A 20,517-nucleotide genomic window follows, 5' to 3' on the forward strand; every position below is an offset into this window, starting at 1 on the left:
TGTTTGTTATTCATAAGTTATTAATTAATTAACTCAACCTCATATCATATCATATATACATACATGCACACACTATTTTTATGTGGTTTATTAATTTTCAAGTGAATTTCTTAATAATACAAATAAATGAAAAATAAAGGCTACTGTATAAATGTTAAGTAATTTATTCTTTTAATTAGGAAAATGAAATAAAACAATAAATATATTCCATATATTTTTTATAACATTATAATTTGTTTGCTTATCTTCATCCAAAATTCAATAAATTAAACAAAAATTAATTTTTTTCTTAAATTAACAAAATTATATCTATCTTACAACCATTCTTTTTCCATCTAAAGCTTTTCAAATAAGTATTTTAAATTTAATTTTAATTTAAGTAATGAATAAATCTGTGGCACAACATATTGGAATATATAATCATATTTATCTTTTTTTTTAAATTTTATAAAAAAATAAAAAAAATTTTTAAACATTTTAAAAATAAATAAGTAAAAAATAACATAGTTTCATAAAACATATAAATTGTTAAAATCACAGTAAGTAAAAATTTTTAAGTGGTTTTTTGATATAATAGCTATATATTTATTATCTTTAGAGATGTCTATGTAATTAACGTTACCTATAAAAATAGATTTAGTTAACTCAAAGCCATTTTGAATGTGATGCAAATTTAAATATTCATTATCTATTGTTATTAAATATTTTGCATCTTAGGAGCAAGATATAATTTTTATTTCTTTTTCTACCTAAATTTCTTTTATTTTTTCAAATTATTATTTGATATTAAAAATATTTATATGGTTTGATAGAGTATAGAATTCACTACTATTTGGTGAAAAAAAAGAGCTGTTCGAATCAAACTGAGCTATCATTTCAAAATTGTTTTTTATATTGTAGATATATACCTTTGCAAATACTTACAAAGCTAAGTATGTATTATCAGAAGAAAACATAATAGATTTATATTCATAGCTTTTTTCTTTTTAAATTTTATGCAGCTAATTAAAACCAAATTTACCTTCAAATATATATAGACCACTATACAACACAGTAACTGCAATATATTTACCATTTTAGGAAAATTTTATATCTGAAACATAATTATCTGTAGAATATCCTGTATTTATCTGTTGAATCAAATCAAAATCTTATTCAATTTCCCAAATTTTAAAACCGTCAGCATAACCTGTAGCTAGATATTTACTATCAGGCGAGTAAGCTACACAAAATGTACTAAGCTCAGTTTTTGCTTGCAGTTATATTATTTTCATAGATTCAAAGTTATTTTTTATGTCATACACCACGCAGCCATTGATATTTCCTGATTTTACTAAATATTTTCCACATGGAGAAAAGCAAGTCTAAAACCCATTAAAAATGTAGCTAATCTTTTTAATTTCATCAACTCTTTCGTAAATTATATCTAAATTCAAAAATTTATAAAAATAATAGTTTTCTCTAGCAACTAAGTATTGGCTGTCTGCCGAAAATACCATATTTTCAACTTTGAAATTCATTATAGATATAGTTTCATAATTTTTTTCTACCGAATACAAAAATATCTTAAACACTTTGGCAACGATTAAATATCTACCATTTGGAGAATAGCAAACATATTTTACATCATCATCTTCACATTCTTTGACTAATTTTAGAATATGTGATAGCTCTAAATCCTTTTATAAATTAAGTATTTTACAATGTTCTCCTCCATGAGTCCAATCACAATCCAATAGGGCTATGTTAATCTCATCAGGTGAAATAGTTAAGGAAGAACGATATGAATGACTTAAGGTTCTAATAAGTGAGAAATCATTTTTTAGATCCCAAATATTAATTGAATAATTAGAGCAATAAGCAGCAAAATATGAGTCATTTTTAGAAAATAACATAAATTCTAAAATTGCAGTTTGTCCTAATAAGATTTCAATATCTTCATCCTCATCGTATTACTCTTATTCATCCTCATCATATTCCTCTTCTTCATGAGGTATATCTATTACTCTTACTTATTTAAAAGAATTATGTATATCTAATACTTGTAAAGTGTGTAAGTAAGATGTTATTGCTAAATACTTACCACTAGAAGAGAATGCAAATGATAAAACCTTAAACTTATCTTAGGTTTCTATCAAATTAAAACTATTTTATGCATCATAAACTGAGAAAGAAATATCATCTAAAAGAACTAGTAGAACACTATTGTCAGGAGAGAAGTTAATTTACTTTATTATTTAATTAGTAGATATTTTGAATAGACCCTAATATTTCTTGTTCATATTACATATTTAAAATTTATTACTATTTATACAATTTGTAAAATATTTTCCATCACTCGAGAAATCAATATTACAATTATGTGACACCCATTCTTCAACTAATTCAAATTATCATTAAACATCAAATAATTTTATATTTTTATCTTGTTATCTTCCAAAACCTTACCTTTACTTAGATATGCACAAAAAAAACATATTATTTTCTGAAAGCTCTATTATATCAATAGAATTTATGTTTAACTATTTGTGATTTATATATCATTTTCTAAGCTCCATATTTTGCAAGAATATTATGTAATAAGAATAAGGAGTTTACTATCATTTGAAAATTTAAATAATTTGATTGGATCATCTTCCTTCTTACTTTGGAATATTATTTCAAAATTATTTTCCAATTTCCTTAAAGAAAAACTATTTTATGATATAAGTAATAAAGAATCCCCCTTAATATTAGTTCCACCAAATATATACTCATCTGCTTAAATTGAAGTAACTAAATCAAATTAATTACAATTTTTTTGAAAAAGCAATTAATTTCCTGAGTAAATAATTATATAATTCTTTGTAAGTATAGGGTTTATTCCTAGAATTTTTATTTATTAAAACCCATTTGAAACATTTCCAAAGAGCCATTTATTATCTTCGTTAAAAAGTTAGACCAAAAAATTTGGTAGATGTTTATTTACTTCAAGCTTTAATATTTTTGTTTTAAATTTTAATGTTGAATTAATTTCAAAATTCTCTTAATTAATATCAAACAGTGTTTGTTAACCAGAAGCAATTATTTTGCCATCTACTAGGTTTAAAGTATCTAAAGAATTACATGATATTTTTTTTTATACGTCTATCTATAAACCTTAACTACTAGCTGAAATGATTTATAAATAACCTGAATTCGTACAAGCTATAAATTTATTCTTAAAAGAAATAATCTAATTTATGGAACACATAATATTTGTTTAGAAATCTATTCTCAATTAGCCAAAAGAAGAATTTTAAGTGTTTGAAGCCTCGAAACTAGTTAAATTTTATTCTAATAAGTAAGCATCGCTTAAATTGCATTAATCGAAGTTAAGTGTTAAACTTTTCGACTTTGGAATATATGCTTTGGAAAATGAGCATTTTTTAAAATTCAATTCAGAAAAGGCAAAGTTTGACATAAAGAGAGCAGAAAGTAAATTCGAGGCTCCTATGTCTAAAATACTAAGTTCTTGTTAACTATTTATAGTAGATCTTCTTAAAAATTATATATATCTGTTTGTTTTAGAAATATCTTCTTCGTTGTAATTATTTTTGAATTGTTAAGATTTTATTTCTGGATTTAGCATTTCAAATAATTTTATTAAAATTTATTTTTCTGATTAATTTTTTTTAAAGCTCATAATAATCTTTTTATTTATATTAAATCTTTGTAATACTTTAATGTCTGTTTTGAAAATATCTTCACCTAAAATGTCAAAGTCTGACTTCATCGCCCTTGCTGTAAAATACTCAAATAACGACTTGTGCTTGAACTCAATCAGCTGGGTATTGATCAAACTAAAATTAATTTTGTTCCATATTTAGATTATTTGAAGTAGATCCTTTTCTGCAAATCCTTTATCTATAATTTTAGTAATTATTTTAGAATTTATGTATTTTCTTATGTTTTCTTCCAATAAAAACTGCTAATCTATTGAGAGAAGCCCTTTTAGGTCTTCTTTTTAAAAAAATGGTATTTCATTTCTTTTAACTTAAAGATAATTTACAGAAAACCCTTTTTTCAAAAACATTTGCAAAGCCATTTGCTCAAAATATTAAAAGTAAGCTAAGGTTATCATCCCTTTTAATTTTTAATGATCAGAAGATGAGTTAAGAGCAGTTTCTGAAATTTCCTAAGAAACATATTTATCAGCTTCTCTGCTAAATTATGCTCTGAAAAAAATCTCTTAAATTTGTATTTAATTTGTGATTTAACTTTAAAAGAACTCATTTAATTCTGTTTCAGATTAAATTGAAACTATGTGCCTGGTTATTATATATAAATTTAATGGTAAAAATAGTTATTATAATATTTAATTGTTTTCTAACAATTTATTCATCATAAACAAGTCACTTTAAACTAACTTTTCTTATTATTCTTTCTCACAATTTTTTCTATATAAAGAAAAATAATTTTTACAATACTCTCTTATTTATTGTATTTAGAATTCTTCTAAATTAAAAATTGCAAAAAGTGATTCATCTCTTTCTCCTCTTTCTTCAATACTAAAATATTAACATGCATCACCTTCTTTAAATTCCTCTTTTCTAGAAGTAACAATAATAATAGTGTTTTACCATTATTTTAAGTTTAGAGTACTATAAACATTAAAATTGTTTCCTGAAAACTCATCGTATCCGTCAAGAAGAATTACTTTTAATCTATTAGATTCTTTTATAGCTTTAATAAGCTATTAGCTATAATTTTAGACCAGCAAATAACTTTCGATATATGGATTGCTCAATTCAAGACTTTTACATTTAATTAGCAAAGGAATTACATGATGTAATTGATTATTTTTTTTGTCCTGAATCATTTTCTCTTCAATAATTATTGTCTCTAATTTTTTAAGTAAAATAGACTTTCCAGTACCACTATCTGCTAAAATACTTAAAATTTTGCAATTAGTCTTTTCATTAGTTTGCACAGTATTTGGTAAAATGAAATATTGAATAATTTCATCAATTGCAGTTGCTATCTGTTAATTATTTATTTAATCATCTTTCATTTCCAAAAGATTATTTCCTTCCAAATAATTAATTTTTTAGTCAATATAAAACTCCTCAATTTCTAAAATTGTTTCATCCCTAAACTCTTTTTGTTATAATAGTGTTTTTATCATTGTTGTTTCCCAATATTTAAGGAGTTCATTTTTTATGGCTTCTTAAATTTGGTTTTACCTTAGAATATCAACATATCCGCTCACTTAGCTACTATTTTAATCCTTTGAAGTTTCATTTGTTTGGAATATTTTTCCTAAATTTTATTAAAATTCTCTATATAATTCTGCAAACTTATTCTCAATAGTTAAATTTTCAATTTTATAAATGAAAAGAAAATCTTGGAAAAATATGATTTTTACTGAATCATCTTTCTCCTGTAAAAAATAGTGTAAAAGATATGCAGATATCTAATCATTAAGCTTTTAATCATTAAAATACTTTTTAGTTAAAATTGTGTTCACTTTTAGTAAAAATTGAAATGTTAAGAATTTTTGAATACTAATAGCATCAAGATTAGAAGTATTCTAATCAATATTATTTGATTGATTTATTAAGAGTTCAATTACTTTTATGATTTTTGTTTGAGTAAAAATATTACAAAATTCTTCTTCTTCTCCACTTTATTTATTTTATTCTATTTCATTTAAGAAATAACCAATTTCTATTAATAAAAATAAATAAATTGTATTCAAATTATTTTATTCAATCTTCAGAATAAGCTCATTTAAATATAGATTAATTAAATTTAGATCTTTTAAAGCTTTTTCATTTGCTTATGAATAATAACTATCAACATTTAATTAAGAAAGCTAAATTATTTGGATTAAATCAGAATGCTAGATACTTTAAGAATTTGCTTAATCACTCATTTATTCTTATAAAAATTGAAAACTATTATGTTTTTAAAAAGAAACAGTATCATCTGTACTTGAATCCTTTAAATAACCAAACATTTAATGCTCTTTAAGCAAAGAAATCAAGAAAATTATATCTTTTAGCGGATAGTATTTCTCATTTTTATCAAGATAAGTTTAAATTTAAAGTAAACTATTTCGAGCTTCTTACAAATCCAATTCATCTAATTTATTCTAGTTCTATTTATCTTTTCTAACAGACTACTAGAATATGTTTTTGCAAACTTATAAAATATTTATTTTATGAGTAAATCCCCCAGTACATAAAAATCCTTTAACTTCTTCTAAGCAATCCTACAATAATAAATGCGGATATTATGCTTTGTTAGTTTCAAGCATATATATGTATTATAATTTTTCCTAATTTAATTTTGAATTTATATTTTATTAAATGTTTTCTTATTTAATTTATTTGTTTCTTTTTAAATCTTTCTTTAATTTTGTTTATTCTATAAAAAATTTAGATAAATTTAACATAATTTCTTAAGTGACTGAGAACAAATATTAGCATTATTAATTAATTAAGCTTAGCTTAGAAATATTGCTAGATACTTTTTAACTTATTTGTAAAGCGTCTAATTTCAATTTAAAAAGAAGCTTTATTAAATTTAAAATAGGTACGAAAATTATTTATAATTAATCAAAAAATAAAAAAAATAAACTAGAGATATTTAAGAAGGAACATTCATTATAAATCAATAAATAAATTATTTAATTTCAGGTTTTGTTGGTATAAAAAAAGTAAATTGTTTACTTTAAAAATAATTATAAAAAATTAACTTAATTAATACTGCTCCTGTTTGTTTTTAATAAATTATAATTGATAGTTTCTATGTGATGAAATTAAAAAGACTCTTTATAAAATTTAAAATAGACACATGAAATATTACTATTCGAAATTCAAAATATTTATATAAAATAAATATAGAGATATTACTTACTTATATATTAGCGAAATTAATTTTTAAAATAATTATAATGTGATAATTTTTTAAAAACAATGATAATGAAATTGCTAAAAAAGAAAGATATAAACAAGCTATTTAATTAAATATTAAAGAAAAAATGATTTTAATTTAAAAAAATACAATATAAAGTTGTTAAAAAAGATATCTGAATTAATAGAATACCAAAGATATTTTTAATATTTGTAAATAGCGAAATAAATTTATTTTATTTTTTACTTAAATTTTAATATATATAATCCTTTAAATTAATATAGTTGCTTACTCTCTCTATATACTTCATACTACCTACTCCTTATGCTTCTACAAATAACTACTTACTTACTTTCTTACAAGATAAGTAGATAAACAGGATGAATAATCTTCCCATCATAATTAATATATAATAAATATCTTAAAAGGAATAATAAATAAATAAATAGCCTTTTGATATTTTATTTCTTGAGGAGCTATTTTTTGTTTTTAAAAACATTTTTCAATTAGCTTCAACTTAATTTTCCTTTTTTGGTGATTATCTGAGTTCGATTTCTACAGGACATATGTTAGTGTAGTCCTTGAAATCTTTTTAACTTAATGATTCAAATTAGCCCTTGAAAGAGGGAGCACCAGTAATTAATTCATCAGAAGCTTTGTATCTGACAGCTCTATCACCAGGCTTGTAGGGCTTGAAGAATTCTTAGGAAGTGGTAATGCCTAAGAATGGAATTGGTGATTTAACCATTGTGGTAGTGTAATTATTTAAAGTGGGTTCAGCCTTAGGAGCATTCATCTTGTAGTAATCTTTTTTGTAAGTAGTTTAGCCATGGAAGGGCATTTCATCAATAGTAGTTCTCTAAGAGTAACCCTTAATAGGCTAGTAAGGAACGCAACCCCATTCAAGGAAATCTCTCTTATAGTGAGATCTTCCACACTAAAGAGGCTTGTAGTCGTACTTATGCTCTGGTTTGAACTACTAATGAGCCAGATAATATTTCTAATCAGGCTTGGTGAAATCAGTGTGATTGACTGACTTTAGATCGATTGTATTAATGTTACCCTTCATGTTTTCATACATTCCATAATCGAAGTCAATATCTTTTAATCCTTTCTTAGGAACATAATTTATCTTATAAATAGATTAAGCTGGTGTCACATTAAAAGGCTGTTTTAAATGAGAGTTTTTGGCATAAGCGCATCTATGTTTACCGCAAGTACATCTATAGCAAACACATAAACCTATTTAATTATTTAAAATATTTATTTAGTATTTTTTTATTATTTTCATATATTTATTTATTATGTATAAAAGTAATGGCTATCTTTTTTTTAAAATGAGTTTTTATTATTCATATGTTTGATCTTTCATAAAGTAAAATAAAAATTTAGATATCTTCCTTATCTCGTTTAAATGGCTTTTAATTTATTTATTTATTGCCTAATAAAAATTCAGATTTTAAGGATATAAATTTTTCCAGTGAGAATTGAAAATATAACTAATATTTTTTTTTCTGTTTACTTTGAATTTAATAAAAAAGATATTTCTAAAGCAAATTGTAACTTTCGTTTGAAAATGCGGGAAGAGATTATTTATTAATGATTGATTAAATTAGTTAATGAATCAATAATATTTTCATGCAAATTAATAAAACTTTATTATCTTCTCTCAAATTAATAATTTTCTAACAACATATTAATAAATTGTAAAAATAACTAACTATATTATCCTTCTTTCTATCTATTGATCATCTTTAGCAGATGCAAAATAAGTTATCAATAAAACCTTTAGAGATGAAATAAACCATAAATCAAATTGTATTTTAGAATATATTTCTAAAATATTTTGATAGGATTTTTATTGAAGCCTTTCAAATAATTTAATAAGGTCATCCAGAAATGGTTTTTTGTAACTAAAATGTATGAAAAATAAAGTTTTAGAAAGTAAATTATGCATGTAAAGCTTCAAAATTTACTCCAAAATATACTGGAAGTGATTAATGAAACATATTGCAAAAGCAAAATCAAATTTTTTAGTTGGATTTGTGAGATTTTAGAAGGTTATTTGTTCTCTTTTTTAGATGTTTTTTTTCTTGATTTATTACTTCCAAAACTTCGTTTAAACTAAAAGAAATGCCATTTTAATTACCTCTTAAATGCTTGTAGTAGATCTCATTCATGTTGATGTAGCTTTCTACTTCGGATTCCATTTAGCTTTTAACTTGGCAGCTCTTTCCATCTTGATCATGGTACTTGCTGCCGGTATATTCGCTTTCAGCAGGACACTTATCATTAGATTATACATTCTTATTGGAAATGATGGATTCTACATTATTTAACAAACCTTAAACATCTTCATGATTGTGTGCATGAGCATGACTGCCTGCATGATGATGATGTCCAGGAATACACTTGGTAGAGCAAGGCTTTGAACAAAAATTTTGTTGAGATTAAGACAGGTTAGGTAATTGAGCATGAGATTAAGCTCTGGGATTGTTTTAATTGTGTCTGTAATTTGGTAGATGTTCATTCGAGAAATTATTTTCAGGAACAGGAACAATCTTACCATTAATAACTCTAACCATTTTCTTAGTAAGATTCAAAGGGTTTTTTGATCTATCTGCCAAAATCTATTGCTAATATGAGTGCTAAGATAAAGCATCACTAATTCCTTTAGCTGCATTACCATTTTTTGTGGTCTATGGATGCAAATGAATTTCGTTTTGGTATCTTTATTGGCGGAAGTTGTCCTATGAAGATCTGCGAGAGTAGTTCAAATTTGTTTGAGACTATGTATAACCTTTGTTTCTCAAAATGCTTTAGCTCATCTTTAAACTAAATACTGTTTCTTTTTTATTTATTTATTGATTAATTTATTTTTGTTTCTTTGCTGCTAAGTTTCTTTTCTAATTAAAAAGAAGAAGATCAGTAGTTTCTTTTTTTATATTTTATTTACTATTTTCTTTTGCAACTCTTCCCTGTTAATATATAAACATAATTAAATATCAATATAAATACATCTTCATATATTTTCTTTCATTTCCAAGTTTTCTTTTATTCTCTATACAGTTTGCAATCAATCAATAATACATTTATTAATCTATAAATTCTGTCTTTATTATCTATCTATCTATCAATCAATTAATCCAAATTATAAATATATTAATCCATCAAATTAGATGTTTGAAATTCAAGTACATCCAAATTAATCTATTCAAAATACATTTTGCAATAATTCAAAACATGTTTTTATTTCATTACAAACTTCTAATTTAATTATCACTTTTTAAATATTATTATTACCGATCTAACTATTTATTTATTAATTAATTAATTGACTAGAAAAGATGATTGATAATTAAAGTACAAATACAATAATTTTATTTGATATTTTATTATTAATTTAAAATTTTTTAAGTAATATGATTTATAAATTTAAAATAAAAATGTTTATAATTATTTATTTTTAACTTTTTTCAGTAAATATTCAGTTTATAAAATATAAGCTTTTAAGGAGCCTTTAATTTAAATAAAATAAATTTAGATCCTGTTGTTAGATTTTAAATAACAGCATATTTAAATTAAAAATCAAAATATATGAAATAAATTAAAATTGACTTTTTGGATTATTATAAATTATTAATTTTATTTTTACTCAAATAAATGATAAAACAATTAAATATCTAAGATTTTTCTTTATAAATGTATTTTAAAGAAAATTTTAAAATAAAAATTGTTATTTAAAAAAAAAATTGTTAGAAAGCACATTTTAAATTTAATGAGATTTCTCATCAGTTATTATTCATATTGACCGAATGAGAATAATGAAATATTAAACTATAAATAAGATCATATAGATTTTAATTGGATTTAATTAAATATTGTAAATCCTCTTTAATTAAGGCATTTTTTTGATAAAATTTTTTTTTTTTAGATTACGGCTTTGGTGAAATCTTAGAGAAAATTCTAAAAGTTTAGCTACCTTTGGTTTATAGATTAATATAGGTAATCAATGGAGTACAATACTAAAAGTTGTTTAGTATGACCAAAACAAAGTTTTTAACTTATTATTTATATGAAAATTAAATATTATTTTAAGTATAAAAAATAGTTTATTATTTTTTGTTTTTTTATTTAAATAAAATCTAAACTCTTACATAGATGTTGCAGAATTTTTTTGATTAAGCAGAAAATTGTTTAAAACATAAATTAAGTAAATATTCATACAAATTTTACATTAAAGTTAAAATAAATATTTTTAGGGAATAATAAATATATCAATTTTTTCAATTTCATAGTTTCATCTCCTTCTACAATCCATTTCAAAAAATGTCATATCATACATAATTATTGTTGCTATGAGTAAAATCTTATCTTATGTTGAAGCACTTTTAGGAAATTCATGTATTTTGTCGTTTATTGCTTTTAAACAAGATTTTTGACAGTTGTAATTTATAGCCTTTACAGCAGTTAATTCTTAATAATTTTAATCATATATTTTAAAATATTGCTCTTTACATGTTTTTTTGCAATCACATCCCCCACAACATATGTTAAAACTACAACAGTTTTCTTTCATAATGTATTTCAAGTTATCATTCATATCAAAAGCATTTAATTAGTAACTACTGTTAAATAATTTGAAAGGCATCAAAACTTTTCCTATATAGAAAGTAGAAGTAGAATTTTTAAGATTAATGTACATTTCAGGTCTTTTAAAGCAACAAAATGTGCATTTTTAAGGTCTATCGAATTCAAGAAATACATTCTCTTTAAATTATTCATTTCTTTCTTAGATTTATGAATCACTAACCAGCAACTTAAATTATCTGCAATCTCCTGAGCAAAATTATCTATTACAGAAGTCACTGTATTCAACGATATAAAAAATTGCCTGTGTGTTACATTCTGTGTCAGATTCAATTTCATGAATTCCATATATGTTATATTTATCACAACTAGAAACTTATACAACTTATTTCTTGATAAATATTTTGTTTAATCCAGAGAGTTTAGCTATTGATTTATGAGCTAAAAAATCATTGAAGCCTTTAATGTCACTAATCATATTTATTCTTTGGTAATCTTTTAAAAATATGAGTTTATATTAAATAAATATTCATCTTTATTAGTAAATGAAATTTTCATACTTTTAAATATTCAAAACATATTTTCTGGTAAATTTTATTTGTTGTTTTTTTTATTTTAAGAATTGGATATGAAGTAATCAAATTGATTTTGACTGATAAATTACAATATTAATTTTTATTTTTCTAGATTTAATTAAAATGAAAAGGGATGTAATCATTAAATTTACCGATTAATTATGATCTAAATAAAAAAAATATAATAATCCTTTAATTTGAAAATAAATAAGTCAGTCATTAAAATTTTTCAATTAAATTAACTAATTTATATTTATAATTTTATGATATATTACTTATTTGTACAGCAATTATAATAAAATAATTTTTTTTTATTTATTTTTCTATTTTAGACCAGTAATGAATATTATAAAATCTCTAATCATTCTCAAATCTAATTAGTTTTTTTAGCAAGAAAATATTATTTAGGTATATAATTTAATAGGTTGAGTGCACCAAATATGCACTTTTATAACTATTTAAATAAATTTTTAGTAAATAGATAAAACTTTTTTATAATAATTAACAAAAATTAAAAATAAAATTAATATAGCTGTTCCTGATTTTAAAATATTAATATATAAATGACTAAATGGCAGTCTACATATTTTTTTTCTTTTTTAAATCAGAATTTAAATGACAGATATTTTAATATATGTTGTTGTATGGACAGTAAGCCTTGTAAAAGGCAGTACCCTAGAGTACTATATATTTAATTATCAAATTTAATAAAATATTATAAAAAAATGAAATATCTTAAATAAGATATTAATTTATAATATTGAAAAAATAATTAAATATTTAATATTAATTAAATTTATAAATAAAACATATTTTATAAAGCCTTAAATAGTTTACTAGAAGAACAAAATTACTATTAATTAGATTATTTATAATTAATTCAATTCATATTGTATCCCACTCTTCTTTTTTCAAATGGCATTTCAAGATATGTTAAATCATGCATAATGATAGTAGCAATTAATAAGATCTTATCTTATGTTTAAGCTCCTTATGGGAATTCAGTTATTTTGTCATAAATTGAATGCAAGCAAGACTTTTCACAATCATATGCTTTTGATTTAATAGGTATAAGTTCTTTTTAGTTTTTATCATATAACTTAAAGTAATCTTCTTTGCATGTTTTTTTGCACTTACAACCTCCACAAAAAATAATGCACCTACAAAAAGTATCTTTTATAGAGTATTTCAATTTATTATTGACATCATATGCCTCAATCGCCATAGGACAATAAAAATACTTAAAAGGCATTACAATCTTCCCTACGTAGATATTAATATCATTTATTTTTACATTAACAGACATTTCAGGCCTTTTAAAGTAACAAAATGTGCATCTTTATGGCCTATCAAACTCAATAAAAACATTTTTTTAAAAAGTTTCGTTCTTTTATTTTTCTGAAGTATCGCTAACTAACAATTTAAATTACCTACAGTCTCCATAACCGCATCTTCTACTGCATTTAGTGCTATATTCAGCTATATAAAAAATAGCTATTGGATCATATTCTTCGTTATTTAGTAGCTTGTGAATTCCATAAATAGTATACGCATCATTACATGCAACATATATATATGATTTTTTTATGTAGATTCTATCTAATTCTGCAATTTTTTGTATAGAATGATTAGATTCTAATTCAGAGAGGTGTTTTATATCACTCATTATTTTCACTCTTTTTTCTTTATTTAATCAATCTTTATCTTTTAAATTTATGATATCTTAATTATGTTTACATAAATTAGTAAGATATCTTAATTATGCTTACATCAATTAGTAAGATATCAAATATCATTTACATATATAAAATCCAATTAATTTATCATTATAATCTATCTACAATGATTAATACATATGTTACAAAGTACTAGCTTAAATTTCGAGCAGATATACATTATTTAGTCATATCACCTAATTTTTAAATAAACTAAAAAATAATCTGATCAACTTTTTAAAGCTTTTTTATGAAAGTATAAAATATCTTTTCTACTTAAAAGATAAGTAAAAAATCAACTAATAAATTCAGAAGTAAATTGAGAAAATGAATAAAATTTGATACTAAAATTAAATATACATTTTTTAGTTAGATTACAATCTTAAAAGCATACATAGTTTTAGGATACATTCAAATATATTTAGAATGAATATCTTTATAAATAAAAAAAGACACAACTTTTTTTAAGTTAATTTCAAAATTTCAATTCAAACAAATATAAAAAAATAATTCGAGCTAATTTATATTCTTTTATGAGCTGTTATCTAAATTATTATAGAAAAACAAAGTAGAAAATTTAAATAAGGTTTTTTTTAATATTTTTTGATCATAGGTATAACTAACTACAAATAAATAAACACAAATAAAAGCTCTCTTTTTGCAGAATATGAATTGATTTCATTATTAAAAAAATTAATTATCTAATATGTTTGCATAATATTGTTTTACTGATTTTATTTATTCAAAAAAAAACTAACTAAGTAATTATAATTTGTAAAATAAATAATAAATATTTATATATATTGAAATATTTAATTTTACTAAGATTTATTTTACCATATTTTTTATTATTTCCCAATAGAAAGATAAAATAAATTTGAACCATCCCTCTTTATTCGTACGAAATCAATAATGAAGGAATATAGTATATACTGTTCCTCTAATAAAAATATTAAAATATACTATTTTATCACTAAACATCTAAATATATATATTTTAATTTATTACATATTTTTATGATATTTAATTTAAACTTCTATTTAAAAACTAATTTTTTACCTCGATTTCGCCTTATTTTTATTTTTAAATTTTTTATTATCTAAATTCATTTCTCTTTAGTTGTCAATATCAAGAAAAAGAGGACCTTTATTTAAGTTATAATAAATAATTATTTATTTATTTTTAAATTATATTAAAATAATATTAATACCATTTAAATTGCAAATTCCATAAAAAATACAGAACAAAAGTACGATTAATTAGATTTACCATAATTCAATTCATATTTGATCTAACTCTTCTTTTCTCAGGTGGAATTTCAAGAAATGTTAAATCATGCATAATGATTGTAGCAATTAGTAAGATCTTATCTTGTGTTGAAGCTCCTTATGGGAATTCAGCTATTTTGTCATAAATTGAATGTGTGCAAGACTTTTCACAATCATATGCTTTTTATTTAATAGGAATAAGTTCCTTTTAGTTTTTATCATATAACTTAAAGTATTCTTCTTTGCATGATTTTTTGCAACTACAACCTCCACATATAATAATGCATTTACAGCAATTATCTTTAATAGAATATGTCAATTTATTATTAACATCATATGCCTCAATCGTCATTGGGTTATAAAAAAACTTAAAAGGCATTACAATTTTCCCTATGTAGATATTAATATCATTTATTTTTACATTGACAAACATTTCAGGCCTTTTAAAGCAACAAAATGTGCATCTTTATGGCCTATCAAATTCAATAAAAACATTTTTTCAAAAGTTTCATTCTTTTACTTTTCTGAAGTATCACTAACTAATAGCTTGAATTACCTACATCCTCCTTAACAGCATTTTCTACCACATTTATCACTATATTCAGCAATATAAAAAATAGCTTTTGGATCATATTCTTCATTATTTAGTAGCCTGTGAATTCCATAAATACTATATGCATCATTACATGCAACATATATATATGATTTTTTTATGTAGACTCTCTCTAATTATGCAATTTTTTGTATAGAATGATTAGATTCTAATTCAGAAAGGTGTTTTATATCACCCATTATTTTCTACTTTTTTAATTTATTTAAATCAATCTATATCTTTTAAATTTTTGATATCTTAATTATGCTTACATCAATTAGTAAAATAACAAATGGCATATACATATATAAAATCCTATTTATCCTTATAATCCTACTATGAAAACTTTAAAAGGTTATAAAAAAGCATTTTTAATTATTATTAAATATAATTTTGAATGTTAAGTTAAATTATTAATATATTTACTAAAAAACACTAGTTTAAATTTTGAGCAGATAATCATTATTTATTCATATCACCTAATTTTAAAATAAAGTAAATAATAATAATAAAAAAAATTTTTCACTAAAATCACAAACAGAAAATTTTAAAATTTAGCTACCTTTGGTTAATAGATTAAGTAGGTAATCAAGGGAATACAATATTATAGTTGTTTAATATGACTAAAACATAGTTTTTAACTTATTATTTATATGATAATTAAATTATATTTTAAGTATAATAAATACTTTATTATTTTTTGTTTTTTTAATAAAATCTATTTTATTAAGCAGAAAATTATTTAAAACATAAATTAAATAAATATTCATACAAATTTTATTTAAATTTAAAATAAATATTTTTTGGGAATAATATATCAATTTTTTGATTTCATAGTTTCATCTCCTTCTACAATCCATTTCAAAAAATGTCATATCATACATAATTATTGTAGCTATGAGTAAAATCTTATCTTATGTTGAAGCACTTTTAGGAAATTCATGTATTTTGTCTTAATTTGCTCTTAAACAAGATTTTTGGCAGTTGTAATTTATAGCCTTTACAGCCGTTAATCCTTAATAATTTTAATCATATATTTTAAAATATTGCTCTTTACATGTTTTTTTGCAATCACATCCCCCACAACATATATTAAAACTACAACAACTTTCTTTCATAATGTATTTCAAGTTTTCATTCATGTCAAAAGCATTTAATTAGTAGCTACTGTTAAAAAATTTGAAAGGCATAAAAACTTTTCCTATATAGAAAGTAGAAGTAGAAGTTTTAAGATTAATATACATTTCAGATCTTTTAAATCAACAAAATGTGCATTTTTAAGGTCTATCAAATTCAAGAAATACATTCTCTTTAAAAAATTCATTTTTTTCTTAGATTTATTAATCGCTAGCCAGCAACTTAAATTATCTGCAATCTCCTGAGCAAAATTATCTATTACAGAAGTCACTGTATTCAACGATATAAAAAATTGCTTGTGTGTTATATTCTGTGTCAGATTCAATTTCATGAATTCCGAATACGTTATATTTATCACAACTAGAAACTTATACAACTGATTTCTTGATAAATATTTTGTTTAATCCAGAGAGTTTAGCTATTGATTTATGAGCTAAAAAATCATCGACGCCTTTAATGTCACTAATCATATTTATTCTTTGGTAATCTTTTAAAAATATGATTTTCTATTAAATAAATATTCATCTTTATTAGTAAATGAAATTTTCATACTTTTAAATATTCAAAACATATTTTCTGGTAAATTTTATTTGTTGTTTTTTTTTATTTTAAGAATTGGATATGAAGTAATCAAATTAATTTTTACTGATAAATTACAATATTAGTTTTTATTCTTCTAGATTTTATTAAAATGAAAAGAGATGTAATCAGTTTAAAAATATACCGATCAATTATGATCTAAACAAAAAAAATATAATAAGCCTATAATTATATTTTATGATATTTATTTGGTGAGTGAAATTAAAATTATTGAAAATAATTTAGTCATAAAAAATTTCAATTAAATTAACTTAATTTAATATAAATTTTTATGATAATATATTTATTACTTATTTCCTTTTAAATAAAATTATTGTCATAAAATAATTTATTTTTTAATCCAGCAAATTTTAAGTTAAAATAGTTTAATCTTTAGTTTAAGCAAATAAAATTATTTATTATTTTCTAATTTTAAATAGTAATCACTAGGGATCAACCGTATAACCATTTTTATCATTCGGCCATATAACCATATTATAATACGGTAATCAATTTTTTGGAGTTTTTGATGGAGTGAGTAAGGGTAGGGGTAAGGATTACTTTATTATCATAAATTGCAGCATATTTTAAATAAAAAAGATAGCAAATATTTTTATATCTTAAATATAAAATACTGAAGCTCCTCAATAATTTAACTCAAATCCCTCTACCATACCTAAATTTTGTATCTTTTTGATTAGTATTAATTGAACAACTATTAATAAAAGCTAATAAATTCTCGAATACAACCTACTCATAAAATTTTTACTAAAGTCTTGAAAATTTATCATAAATAAAGGAGATTAAAAAAGATTTGAATGTCATGTATTTCAAACTTACAAAACTTACAAACAATCAATTAATTAAATATTAAAAAACAAAAATACCTCAATAAAAAATAAATGAGAAAGATTACCTTAAATTTTACTATAATTTTAATTTAGTATAATCTTAGTTATTAGCTTATAATTAATGAGAAGAATGAAATCTCAATCATTTTTTTTTTTGAAAATTTAAAAATGGTTCTTTATTTAAAGTATTAAATTAATTGAATATCTAAAAATAATAAATAAATTTCAAATTAAAAATTGTATGAATAAATGCATTCTATTTAATATTTAATAGTACTTACTTGGTACTATAAATAAAAAAAAACAAAAGCAAATATTTAATATAATTGAGATTTTAATAGTTTAATAGAAGAATTAAAGTAATAATAATTAAATTGGTCAAAATTCAATTCATATGATTTTGAGCTTTTCTTTTTTCAGGTGCATTTTCAAGAAATGTTAAATCATGCATAATGATAGCAGCAATTAGTAAGATCTTATCTTGTGTTGAAGCTCCTTATGGGAATTCAGCTATTTTATCATAAATTGAATACTGGCAAGAATCATTACAATCATATGCTTTTACTTTTATAGGAATAAGTTCTTTCTAGTTTTTGTCATACAACTTAAAGTAGTCCTCTTAGCATGTTTTTTTGCAGCTACAACCTCCACACATAATTATACACTTACAGCAACTATCTTTAATAGAGTATTTCAATTTATTATTAGCATCATATGCTTCAATCGTCATTGGGCTATAAAAAAACTTAAAAGGCATAACAATCTTCCCAATGTAGATATTAATATCATTTATTTTTACATTAACAGACATTTCAGGCCTTTTAAAGCAGCAAAATGTGCATCTATATGGCCTATTGAACTCAATAAAAACATTTTTTTCAAAGATTTCATTCTTTTCTTTGACTGAAGTATCGCTAACTAATAATTTAAATTACCTACAGTCTCCAAAACAATATCTTCTACAACATTTATTGCTATATTCAGCAATATAAAAAATAGCTATTGGATCATATTCTTCGTTATTTAGTAGCCTGTGAATTCCATATATACTATATCCGTTTTTACATCCTTCATATATATATGATTTTTTTAAGTAGATTCTATCTAATTCTGCAATTTTTTGTATAGAATTATTAGATTCTAATTCAGAAAGGTGTCTTATATCAATCATTATTTAAACTCTTTTTTCTTTATTTAAATCAACCTTTATCTTTTAAATTAAAATATCTTAATTATGTTTACATCAATTAGTAAAACATCAAATATCTCTTACATATATAAAATTTATATAAATTGAAATTTATCCTTTAAAAAAAGCATATTTAAATAATATACATTATTGAAAGGGAAGTGAAATTATTAACATATATATTAAAAAAACACTAGCTTTATTTAGAGTAGATTAACATTATTTAATCATATCATCTAATTTTAAAATAAAGTTATTATTAATCCTATCAAATTTTTAAAACTTTTTAATGAAAGTATTAATTAACTTGTTAAAAATTTTTAAAAATAAAATAAGCATTAAGTTAGTAAATTAATTTACTTTTACCTCCAAAATTCCATTTAAAAAATAAACAAAAAAATAATTAATAAATTCAAAAGTTATTTGAGAAAATGAATAAAATTTGATACTAAAATTAAAAATATATTTTCTAGCTAAATAATAAGCTTAAAATTAAATACAATTTTAAGAAGCATTCCAATATATTTTGAGATAATTTTTTATTAAAAAATATAGTAAGTACTTTTTTTAAGTTAATTTCAAATTTTCAATCGTTTTTTAAAGCAAATATAAAAAAAGAATTAGAACTAATTTATATTTATTTAGAGCTATTATAAAAATTATTAATTAAAAAATTAGCAGCAAATTTAAATAAGGTTTCTTATCTTTTTTGATATTATGTGTGTAACAACAAATAAATAAAAAAAATATAAGTTTTATTTTTGCAGAATAATTTAAATGTTTTTTAGATAAAATGATGAATTGATTTAATTATTAAACAAATTAATTATCTCATTTGTTTGTCTAAAATAGTTTTTTAATTTTAATCCTTTATTTAATTACTTTTAAATAAACAATAACAAACTTATCTATTTACTCTTGTAATAGTTTCATTAAGTATTACTCATAAAATAATTTTTTAAATTAGCTTTTAAATATTATATTAATTATTATACTATTAATAATTTATAGTTTAAATATATTGAAAAATATATATTTCCTATTATCTCATGCTTCCTTATATTGCTATTTGCAGCAAATTATTTCTGTAGCTGAAATGCTACATGCTAAAATTAATTAAAAAATAAATAAATTAATTAATT

The 20,517-nt window shown here is 21.7% G+C and overlaps 8 protein-coding genes across 8 annotated transcripts; all 8 read right to left on the bottom strand. All coding sequences in view use genetic code 6, as the record gives it.

The window, feature by feature from the left end:
- Nucleotides 1-509: 509 nt before the first annotated feature.
- TTHERM_00227570 (WD domain, G-beta repeat protein) lies at nt 510-6,280 on the bottom strand (the record flags this gene model as incomplete). Its single annotated transcript, XM_001014288.2, has 5 exons — nt 510-2,011; nt 2,084-2,228; nt 2,306-2,448; nt 2,599-2,693; nt 2,754-6,280. 5 exons carry the CDS (start codon nt 6,278-6,280, stop codon nt 510-512), a joined length of 5,412 nt encoding a protein of 1,803 aa, XP_001014288.2.
- Nucleotides 6,281-7,381: 1,101 nt separating this feature from the next.
- TTHERM_00227580 (STOP protein) lies at nt 7,382-9,857 on the bottom strand (the record flags this gene model as incomplete). Its single annotated transcript, XM_001014289.3, has 2 exons — nt 9,029-9,857; nt 7,382-8,121 (listed from the first exon to the last, which is right to left on the bottom strand). The coding sequence occupies exons 1-2, from the start codon at nt 9,705-9,707 to the stop codon at nt 7,382-7,384; spliced, it is 1,419 nt and encodes a 472-aa protein (XP_001014289.2). The 5' UTR covers nt 9,708-9,857.
- A 1,322-nt stretch (nt 9,858-11,179) lies between these two features.
- On the bottom strand, nt 11,180-11,947 carry TTHERM_00227590 (scramblase family protein; the record flags this gene model as incomplete). Its single annotated transcript, XM_001014290.3, has 1 exon — nt 11,180-11,947. The coding sequence occupies one exon, from the start codon at nt 11,945-11,947 to the stop codon at nt 11,180-11,182; it is 768 nt and encodes a 255-aa protein (XP_001014290.1).
- A 977-nt stretch (nt 11,948-12,924) lies between these two features.
- TTHERM_00227600 (scramblase family protein) lies at nt 12,925-13,710 on the bottom strand (the record flags this gene model as incomplete). The annotated part of the gene is made up of 1 exon (XM_001014291.1): nt 12,925-13,710. One exon carries the CDS (start codon nt 13,708-13,710, stop codon nt 12,925-12,927), a length of 786 nt encoding a protein of 261 aa, XP_001014291.1.
- Nucleotides 13,711-15,034: 1,324 nt separating this feature from the next.
- TTHERM_00227610 (hypothetical protein) lies at nt 15,035-15,460 on the bottom strand (the record flags this gene model as incomplete). Its single annotated transcript, XM_001014292.2, has 1 exon — nt 15,035-15,460. The coding sequence occupies one exon, from the start codon at nt 15,458-15,460 to the stop codon at nt 15,035-15,037; it is 426 nt and encodes a 141-aa protein (XP_001014292.2).
- A 998-nt stretch (nt 15,461-16,458) lies between these two features.
- Nucleotides 16,459-16,863, bottom strand: TTHERM_000227619 (hypothetical protein; the record flags this gene model as incomplete). Its single annotated transcript, XM_012797294.1, has 1 exon — nt 16,459-16,863. The coding sequence occupies one exon, from the start codon at nt 16,861-16,863 to the stop codon at nt 16,459-16,461; it is 405 nt and encodes a 134-aa protein (XP_012652748.1).
- A 15-nt stretch (nt 16,864-16,878) lies between these two features.
- TTHERM_00227620 (scramblase family protein, putative) lies at nt 16,879-17,226 on the bottom strand (the record flags this gene model as incomplete). Its single annotated transcript, XM_001014293.1, has 1 exon — nt 16,879-17,226. The coding sequence occupies one exon, from the start codon at nt 17,224-17,226 to the stop codon at nt 16,879-16,881; it is 348 nt and encodes a 115-aa protein (XP_001014293.1).
- Nucleotides 17,227-18,571: 1,345 nt separating this feature from the next.
- TTHERM_00227630 (scramblase family protein) lies at nt 18,572-19,357 on the bottom strand (the record flags this gene model as incomplete). Its single annotated transcript, XM_001014294.1, has 1 exon — nt 18,572-19,357. One exon carries the CDS (start codon nt 19,355-19,357, stop codon nt 18,572-18,574), a length of 786 nt encoding a protein of 261 aa, XP_001014294.1.
- Between the last annotated feature and the right edge of the window lie 1,160 nt (nt 19,358-20,517).

The sequence above is a fragment of the Tetrahymena thermophila genome (genome assembly GCF_000189635.1).
Source record: "Tetrahymena thermophila SB210 genomic scaffold scf_8254665, whole genome shotgun sequence".
In the NCBI taxonomy this organism is placed as follows: Eukaryota; Ciliophora; class Oligohymenophorea; order Hymenostomatida; family Tetrahymenidae; genus Tetrahymena; species Tetrahymena thermophila.